Source organism: Rattus norvegicus, chromosome 15, assembly GCF_021556685.1.
Source record: "Rattus norvegicus strain SHRSP/BbbUtx chromosome 15, alternate assembly SHRSP_T2T, whole genome shotgun sequence".
Taxonomy (NCBI): domain Eukaryota; kingdom Metazoa; phylum Chordata; class Mammalia; order Rodentia; family Muridae; genus Rattus; species Rattus norvegicus.
The window spans coordinates 27,263,219-27,274,008 of record NC_141548.1 but is presented as its reverse complement, the minus strand read 5'-3'; the positions used below and the strand labels follow the sequence as shown (position 1 = coordinate 27,274,008).

General features: G+C 36.3%; 1 protein-coding gene across 1 annotated transcript; it reads left to right on the top strand.

The window, feature by feature from the left end:
* Positions 1–8,059: 8,059 nt before the first annotated feature.
* Or4k1l1 (olfactory receptor family 4 subfamily K member 1 like 1) lies at positions 8,060–8,995 on the top strand. Its single transcript, NM_001447145.1, has one exon. The coding sequence runs from the start codon at positions 8,060–8,062 to the stop codon at positions 8,993–8,995; it is 936 nt and encodes a 311-aa protein (NP_001434074.1).
* Positions 8,996–10,790: the final 1,795 nt, after the last annotated feature.

The window sequence follows — 10,790 nt, the reverse complement described above, 5'->3', positions numbered from 1 at the left end:
TCATGGTATTTTCTCCAAAATTGACCATATAATAGGTCATAAAACAGGCCTCAAGAGATACAGAAAAATAGAAATATTCCGAAGCATCCTATCAGACTACCACGGGCTAAAGCTGGTCTTCAATAACAATAAGGGAAGAACACCCACATATACATAGAAGTTGAACAATGCTCTACTCAATGATAACCTGGTCAAGGAAGAAATAAAGAAAGAAATTAAAGACTTCTTAGAATTTAATGAGAATGAAGGTACAACATACCCAAACTTATGGGACACAATGAAAGCTATGCTAAGAGGAAAACTCATAGCTCTGAGTGCCTGCAGAAAGAAACAGGAGAGAACATATGTCAGCAGCTTGACAGCACACCTAAAAGCTCTAGAACAAAAAGAAGCAAATACACCCAGGAGGAGTAGAAGGCAGGAAACAATCAAACTCAGAGTTGAAATCAACCAAGTAGAAACAAAAAGGACCATAGAAAGAATAAACAGAACCAAAAGTTGGTTCTTTCAGAAAATCAACAGGATAGATAAACCCTTAGCCAGACTAACGAGAGGACACAGAGAGTGTGTCCAAATTAACAAAATCAGAAATGAAAAGAGAGACATAACTACAGAATCATAGGAAATTCAAAACATCATCAGATCCTACTAAAAAAGCCTATATTCAACAAGATTCGAAAATCTGCAGGAAATGGACAATTTCCTAAACAGATACCAGGCACCGAAGTTAAATCAGGAACAGATAAACCAGTTAAACAACCCCATAACTCCTGACGAAATAGAAGCAGTCATTAAAGGTCTCCCAACCAAAAAGACTCCAGGTCCAGATGGGTTTAGTGCAGAATTCTATCAGACCTTCATAGAAGACCTCATACCAATACTATCCAAACTATTCCACAAAATTGAAACAAATGGAGTACTACTGAATTCTTTCTATGAAGCCACAATTACTCTTATACCTAAACCACACAAAGACCCAACAAAGAAAGAGAACTTCAGACCAATTTCCCTTATGAATATCGATGCAAATATACTCAATAAAATTCTGGCAAACCGAAACCAAGAGCACATCAAAACAATCATCCACCATGATCAAGTAGGCTTCATCCCAGGCATGCAGGGATGGTTTAATATATGGAAAATCATCAGGAGTTGGGGATTTGGCTCAGTGGTAGAGTGCTTGCGTAGGAAGCACAAGGTCATGGGTTTGGTCCCCAGCCCTCCCCCAAAAAAACATCAAGACATTTACAGCATGTTAATTATAGGGGTTGGGGATTTAGCTCAGTGGTAGAGCGCTTGCCTAGAAAGCGCAAGGCCCTGAGTTCGGTCCCCAGCTCCGAAAAAAAAAAAGAAAAGAAAAAAGGAAAAGAAAATCATCAACGTAATCCATTATATAAACAAATTGAAAGGACAAAACCACAGGATCATATCATTAGATGCTGAGAAAGCATTTGACAAAATTCAATACCCCTTCATGATAAAAGTCCTGGAAAGAATGGGAATTCAAGGCCCATACCTAAACATAGTAAAACCCATGTAAAGCAAACCAGTCACAAACATTAAACTAAATGGAGAGAAACTTGAAGCAATCCCACTGAAATCAAAGACTAGACAAGGCTGCCCACTCTCTCCCTACTTATTCAATATAGTTCTTGAAGTTCTAGCCAGAGCAATCAGACAACAAAAGGAGATGAAGTGGATACAGATTGGAAAAGAAGAAGTCAAAATATCACTATTTGCAGATGATATGATAGTATACTTAAGTGATCTCAAAAGTTCCACCAGAGAACATGTAAAGCTGATAAACAACTTCAGCAAAGTGGCTGGGTATAAAATTAATTCAAATAAATCAGTAGCATTCCTCTACACAAAAGAGAAACAAGCCAAGAAAGAAATTAGGGAAATGACACCATTCATAATAGTCCCAAATAATATAAAATACCTTGGTGTGACTTTAACCAATCAAGTAAAAGATGTGTACAATTAGTACTTCAAGCCTCTTAAAAAAGAAATTGAAGAAGACGTCAGAAGATGGGAAGATCTCCCATGCTCATCGATTGGCAGGATTAACATAGTAAAAATGGCCATTTTACCAAAAGTAATCTACAGATTCAATGCACTCTCCATCAAAATACCAATCCAATTCTTCAGAGATTTAGACAGAACAATTTGCAAATTCATCTGAAATAACAAAAAAAACCCAGCATAGCTAAAACTATCCTCAACAATAAAAGGACTTCAGGGGGAATCACTATCCCTGAACTCAAGCAGTATTACAGAGCAATAGTGATAAAAACTGCATGGTATTAGTACAGAGACAGACAGATAGACCAACGGAATAGAATTAAAGACCCAGAAATGAACCCACACACCTATGGGCACTTGATTTTTGACAAAGGAACCAAAACCATCCAATGGAAAAAAGATAGCAATTTCAGCATTTGGTGCTGGTTCAACTGGAGGTCTACATGTAGAAGAATGCAGATCGATCCATGCTTATCACCCTGTACAAACCTTAAGTCCAAGTGGATCAAGGACCTCCACATCAAAGCAGATACACTCAAACTAATAGAAGAAAAAGTGGGGCAGCATCTCGAATACATGGGCACTGGAGAAAATGTGCTGAACAAAACACCAATGGCTTATGCTCTAAGATCAAGAATCGACAAATGGGATCTCATAAAACTGCAAAGCTTCTGTAAGGCAAAGACACTGTGGTTAGGACAAAACAGCAACCAACAGATTGGGAAAAGATCTTTACCAATCCTACAACAGATAGAGGCCTTATATCCAAAATATACAAAGAACTCAAAAAATTAGACCACAGGGAGACAAATAAACATATAAAAAAATGGAGTTCAGAGCTAAACAATGAATTCACAGCTGAGGAATGCCCAATGGCTGAGAAACACCTAAAGAAATGTTCAACATCTTTAGTCATAAGGGAAAGGCAAATCAAAACAACCCTGAGATTTCACCTCACACCAGTGAGAATGGCTAAGATCAAAAACTCAGGTGACAGCAAATGCTGGCGAGAATGTGGAGAAAGAGGAACACTCCTCCATTGTTGGTGGGATTGCAGACTGGTACAACCATTCTGGAAATCAGCCTGGAGGTTCCTCAGAAAATTGGACATTGCACTACCTGAGGACCCAGCTATACCTCTCTTGGCCATATACCCAGAAGATGCTCCAACATACAACCAAGACACATGCTCCACTCTGTTCATAGCAGCCTTATTTATTATAGCCAGAAGCTGGAAAGAACCCAGATGCCCTTCAACAGAGGAATGGATACAGAAAATGTGGTACATCTACACAATGGAATATTACTCAGCTATCAAAAACAATGACTTTATCAAATTCATAGGGAAATGGATGAAACTGGAAAATATCATCCCGAGTGAGATAACCCAATCACAGAAAAACACACATTGTATGCACTCATTGATAAGTGGCTATTAGCCCAAATGCTTTAATTACCTAGATGCATAGAACACATGAAACTCAAGAGGGAAGGCCAAAATGTGAATGCTTCACTCCTTCTTTAAAAGGGGAAAAAGAATACCCTTAGCAGGGAATAGGGAGGCAAAGTTTAAAACAGAGGCAGAAGGAACACCCATTCAGAGCCTTCCCCACATGTGGCCCATACATATACAGCCACCCAATTAGATAAAATGGATGAAGCAAAGAAGTGCAGGCCAATAGGTACCGGATGTAGATCTCTCCTGAGAGACACAGCCTGAATATAGCAAATACATACACGGGCGAATGCCAGGAGCAAACCACTGAACTGAGAACGGGACCCCCGTTGAAGGAATCAGAGAATGGACTGGAAGAGCTTGAAGGGGCTTGAGATCCTATTTGAACAACAATGCCAACCAACCAGAGCTTCCAGGGACTAAGCCACTACACAGACTATACATGGACTGACCCTGGACTCCAACTGCACAGGTAGCAATGAATAGCCTAGTAAGAGCACCAGTGGAAGGGGAAGCCCTTGATCGTGCCAAGACTGAACCCCCAGTGAACGTGATTGTTGCCTTGAGGGCAGTAATGGGGGGAGGATTGGGAGGGGAACATCCATATAGAAGGGGAGGGGGAGGGGCTAGGTGGATGTTGGCCTGGAACCCAGAAAGGGAATAACAATCGAAATGTAAATAAGAAATACCCAAGTTAATAAAGAAAAAAAATAAACAATGAAAGCAAGCAAAGCAAAAGCAAAGCTTTCTTCTTCCCTGGTAGTAGTGGTGGTGGTGCTGCTGTGAGTGTGTGTGTGTGTGTGCGTGTGTGTGTGTGTGTGATATGTATGCACTGCTACCATAAGGGTTGCCCAGATATTTAGGATCAGTCTCCTTGCCCCAAATAATCCTTTAAGAAAATCCCTCACAGGTGTGTTCAACTGCATGTGTGTAACTCATTCCAGTTGTAGTTGACAACCAAGATTAGGTATCACAATTTGACTGAATCAAATATAATAATACCAAATATAATTCTACTATTTTCCTAGAGAAGATGCCCTATATTTACATCTGCATTGTTTAGCTTAAAAATGTTTAAGCACTTACTGAAACTCAACTTTCTATGACTTTTAGTGATATTTTTTAGCATTGATAGAAATTTAATTTTTTCTGTTTTTATGAATTTATATGAGTGACTTTTTCAGATATTTCATATTTTATCATTTATGTGTATGTGAATATTATCTATATTCCATTAATAGTTAAGCTTAATAGATATTTTATTTTAAAAGTACATTATTTCTATTTTGTAGTTTGCATTCAATGTCAAATATTCAAGAATAGGGAATAGAATTCTAAAATTATAAGTCCCAAACTTACCAGTGTTTCTGCCATTATACAGTTTATATTTTGCATCAATTCTGTAAGTATATTAAACTCTTCTTCTAAGTGTGCCTGTTTCTCTTTATAAAAATTCAAATGCAATTGTATCATTACCCCCTGAATATTCTACAGTATTATTTGGCTCAATGATCATTTCAAACATTGGTTCTTGTAACAGTTTAGATTACTGCATTTTTCTAATCTTAATTTGCATTTTTCCAATACAAATTTTTATCACTGTTTTCAAGTTGATGAGGTTTGGAGACTTTTCAAACATTATTGTTTTTAAAGCAGAATTAAGCATTTCAATAAAATGAAACTGCATACAAATTTAGAATAATTTATTATTAAACATGTTGATAAAATAAACTGATTCTTTAGAAACAAGACAGCTTGAAACACAGCCAAATTTATATTTGCCTAAGTATACATGTCATGTTGTAGGTCCATTCTTATTTTTAATATTTTTCTAGAGGATATATATATATATATATATATGTGTGTGTGTGTGTGTGTGTGTGTGTGTGTGTACTCATGAAATAAACAAATGTAAATATTACATAGACCCAGTAACAGAAGATCTTATTTTCAATTTTGTTGCTTAAAAAATAAACAAAGGAAATATACATCAGAGTATTGGAAATATGAAAATCTTATATTAAATGCACTAAAAAGACTATTGATATATGGAGAAAAAAGGAGAAACCTCAAATGCTTGAAGAGCCATTTTTTAAGTGAAAATGATTATGAATGTCTAATCCAGATGATAGAACTAGGCAATAAATTTGACTGCTTGTAGATACCTCCTCTCTATACACAGTCACTACCTTAAAGCAATACGATCTCTTATTGATCACAAATTAGAGGCTAAAAGTATCGTTTCTACAACTGAATTTTTAGTATTAAGCAATTTCTGGATTTTATATGTGTCAATTATCTAATTCCAACAACCAGAAAAAATAATCCCAGGGTTTTTATTCCCATAAAAGTTATTTCAGCAAACAAAAGTCACTCTTGCTTAAGGCTTACCACATGTCTCTAGAGGCAGATTTCTTCCTCTATAAAATCAGCTTCTTGGGATGAACTTTTAAAGCTTTATATGGCACCGCCTTAGGCTGTTTCAGTTGCGAGGTTGATGGCAAGACAAGAAAAACTAAATTAAATGAATATTTGGACGTTTTCAACATGAAGACTCATAGAAGATAATTACCTACAAACCTTAGAATGCTAAATTTGATGAAAGCAAAGAAAATTAAAGGAAGTTTTTAAAACTGTAAGTGCAAAACTTGGATTTTTGAGCATATTGCTTACAAACACAATTGGTAAATGTTTTAATGCAAAGGTTAACCCCTGGAGGATGTTGCTTCAGTTTGGTTGGGATTTCCATCCAGTGCAGGAAAATTGTTTCTCCACTTCTCTGTTTGGATTACTTTTTGGATAATCTTAGAGGACTTGGCTCAGAATCTGATAAGCACAGGGAACTGTGTTACAATCATTATCTGTTCCTGTGCAACTTTTTCTTAATGCTTTCTATTTAGGTATTAAATGAACAAATGTTTATTGACCATCAGAGTTTGCTGTAATGAAGAATGGGGTTACTATCAACGGAATAGTAAGTTTTGCTTGTAGGTTTGTAGTGAGTATGAGACAGACATTATGAGTTAAAATGAGGACAAAAACAGTTGGGCATGGGCACTGTTTCAGAATTTGACTGATGCATTGATGAAATAATAAAGATTTTTGCAGCTGGCTTGCTATTTCACAAAGAAGAGTTCTATGAGATATTTAGAAATCTGAAAATTCCTCTTCCCGAGGCACAGTAGCAATGAAAGATTCATTAACTAAATGTTTAGAGCTATTCTGGGTATAGGGACATACATTCTACATGGTGCCATAGTATAACTCCTTTGTGTTTAGTAAATCTTTTTTTTTCCTTTTCTTGTTTTCGGAGCTGGGGACTGAACCCAGGGCCTTGAGCTTGCTAGGCAAGCGCTCTACCACTGAGCTAAATCCCCAACCCACTCCTTTGTGTTTAGAAGTTGTAGAAATGGAAGTAATTTGAGGGACATTCAATTCTGTGTTCAATCACATATCTTGAAAGTGGCAAATTTTTTAATCTTCACTAGTGGGAAGTTATTTTAGTTATTAGGAAGAAAATGAGTTATAGCATTGAATTTCAACTTGAAATTTGAAATTATAGGAGACAGTGAACAGTATTTTCCAGTTGTTTGTTATCTTCTTAAATATGAAGACTTAAAACACTATTGATTAGTAGATATGAAGCAAATACATTTTTAAATATAAATGAGTCTTTTTAAAAGTATGTTTTTGATTAAATAGGATTACATTACTTTCCCCTTTCCTGCTACTCACAGCTACTCTTGTTAAACCCTGCGTCGCCATGTCCCCAACCATTTCAGGCTGACAGCATCTTTTCATTTGGTAATTGTCAAACAACACACACACACACACACACACACACACACACACACACACACACACAAACGCACCCATGTGTGTATTTTTACAAATGTATATAAATGCAAACTTTTGAATTTATTTTTTCTTTTGTTTGATTTCAACAAAATATATGGTTTCAAGGCTTGCCACTTTGCCCTGGTTGAGTCTAGCAAAAAGTGATGCTAAAACCTTAACATTAAGCCTATCACAGGGTTTTATTCTGCTTCCTACTCCTCTTCGACCCCTCACCATCCCATCTCTCAGCTCTTTGTCTTTCCTTATTACCAAATATATGCCTTTTACTTTGCACACTGAAATGGGGTTTAGGTTAGTATTTCTAATTTTTGTGATGAAAATATTTTCTTGATTTCAGAAAATGAGAGAAGTTAATAAACTTTTCGTTTCCTGCTTTCAAATTACTGTGTTCTTTATCACAAACTAAAATATTTATTTTGTTTTTAATTAATGTCAGCAAATTTCATGAAGTCTTCTGCATGACTTATGTGTATATTAACCAAAATGCTAAAAGCACGACAAAACCTTAAGATAAAATGAATAAATTGCATTTTTATTGTATTATTGACATTTCATCATACTTATTTCTCATCTTAAATTCCCCTTTCCATATATTTATATTGAAATTAGTTAGTTACATTTGAAATCTCACCACCCTTTTCTTTATGAATAAGGTATAATGGTAGGCAAGTGATGGTAATATTTTCTTGATTTTCATTTAGGTGACTTTACATTGGATACATGGCTCACAGTAATGAATCCACAGTATCTGAGTTTGTGCTTCTGGGACTTTCTAAATCTTGGGGACTTCAGCTTCTGCTTTTTACTATCTTCTCTGTCATCTATGTGACATCAGTGTTGGGTAATGTCATGATTATTGTCATCATTTTCGCTGACTCACACTTGAACTCTCCTATGTACTTTTTGCTCGGTCACCTTTCATTCATTGACATCTGCCAGTCTAACTTTGCCACTCCTAAGATGCTTGTGGACTTTTTTGTTGAACTCAAAACTATTTCCTTTGAGGGTTGCATGACCCAAATATTTCTTCTTCATAGCTTTGTTGGGAGCGAAATGATGTTGCTTGTAGCTATGGGGTATGACAGGTTTGTAGCAATATGTAAGCCACTGCACTACAATCTAATTATGAATCGGAGGGTATGTATAATTTTTGTGTCAATTTCTTGGTCAGTAGGTATTCTTCATTCGGTGAGCCATTTGGCATTTACAGTGAATCTGCCGTTCTGTGGTCCCAATGAGGTAGATAGCTTCTTTTGTGATCTTCCCTTGGTGATAAAGCTTGCCTGCATGGATACATACAGAATGGAAATTTTGACCTTGGCTAACAGTGGCCTGATATCACTGAGCTGTTTCCTGGCTTTAGTTATTTCCTATATCATCATTTTGGTCACTGTCCAACGCCAGTCCTCTAGTGGGTCATCAAAAGCACTTTCTACACTAACGGCTCATATCACTGTGGTGATTCTTTTCTTTGGGCCCTGTATTTATTTCTACATATGGCCTTTCAGCAGATTGTCTGTGGATAAGTTCCTTTCTGTCTTCTATACCATTTGCACACCTTTACTGAATCCTATCATATATTCTCTGAGAAATGAAGATGTGAAATCAGCCTTGAGGAAACTGAGAAACAGTCATGTAAATCCTGGGAAAAATTAAGGATCTCTGTGAAACAGCCACATATTGAGTCAGAATGAAGACTCTCCAGGGGATTCTAGAATCATGCAAATCACCTTTGTTTGTGTTATAAATATTTAAGTTATAGAGGTGACCTTTGTCTTAAATGCAAGGTAATTACATGAAAAAAAGTTCCTGAGTAAAATTAAGCATGATTCCAGAGAAAAATCCTCATTACTCATAATTTTAATACATTTTTAAAAAAAGTTGTCAGGCACAATTAAAATTTATATTATGTACCTCCTTAGTCTGTATTCTCTAAAGGAACAGAACTGATGAAGTGTGTGTATGTGTGTGTGTGTGTGTGTGTGTGTGTGTGTGTGTTGTGTGTGTGTGTGTGTGACTCTGTGTGTGTGTGTGTGTGTGTGTGTGTGTGTGTGTGTGTGTGTGTGTACGTGACTTATCGGAGTGGTTTACAGATTATGAAATTACTATTCCTGTCTCCCAAAGGAAAGTCCAAGAATCAAATAATTGTTTTTTCCCTGAGACTGGATGTTTTAGCTAATCTTCACCAAACCACAATACAGAAGAAATAAGCTTTAATACCAGTGAAGGAATGAACTTTTTAGTGAGAGCGAGGGTAAGTGCCACATGCTCCCTTCTTTCCATTTTTTTCAATATAGGTTGTCACCAGAACATGTGGAACAATGGAATGTGGATCTTTCCACATGACATTCCCCACCCCTTGTTTAGGGTGAAGCTTTCCACCTTAAATGATTAAATTTAAAAAAATCTTAGAGGCGTACCAAATATTTTATATGCTTATGGGTTATTTAATGCCGGTTATTTTCAAGTCCAATGTAGTCAACTTGCCACTGGATCTCTGGCTTGTCATATGACATATGAGAACTTAAGACCTTGTATCTACTGAAACCAAATTACTTCTGGTTATTCTTACAGACATTACCAAGACAAATGCATTTGCTATAACAGTAACTCAATACTATGTACAAGGGTATGTGTTAATCTGCTCAAATAAGAACACATATCTGGCACCAAAACTGCAGTCAGAACTACTACTTGACTAAGTTTTCAATAGTAAACTGTCACTCTTTATGACACATTTGTATTCTCTAGTTGCCAAATAGGAGAGTTAAAGGGAGATGTGTTGGAAATCTCAACACATGAGACTTCCAAGTCTTTGATGGGTGGCATTATTTTCTGATATTCCTCAAATATGGCTTCGATTTTGCCTTAGTAACTATAACAGCCCTCATTACACAATTCATGAAACCAATCTCAGAATCTCCTGATATTTCTATACATCTATCCAAAATATACCATCCAGAACTGGGGAATAACTACACTGGGTTCAGGAAACACTGTAAATTGGGTTTAAGGTTCAATTTCTGACTGCCATAAGTTCCTACTTTAATATTTTTACTTTGAATATTTTTGAATCATCAATTCTGAACCAGTATCCAGTTGATCCCAGAATATCTGATTGTTTTCCTTCCCTCAGTATACTGTTGTAAAAAGTGGTAGGTCACTAGTGGGAAGGTTGGGGAAAAGAATAACAGTAAAACTCTTAGGTATTTTTGCAAATTCCTTCCTCAGGGGGACCTGGCCTTTCCTTCATTTAAGAATTTTCAAGGTTCTCAAGTCAGAAAAATGGTCCACACTTTGAGATTCCCTTTCAACAGGATCCGATATAGCCTTTCTTTCACTTTTAGGGGGTTTTCTTCTTATACATAAACAAAAAATGCAACAGGTTTATTATTATTTCCTACCTGGAAGCAACATGACTTATTACCTTATTAAGTTCTGTAATCAGCCA

What these genes read in the sequence shown, in the direction of transcription:
- Or4k1l1 (NM_001447145.1), top strand. Translation starts at nt 8,060, where the DNA reads ATGGCTCACAGTAATGAATCCACAGTATCTGAGTTTGTGCTTCTGGGA.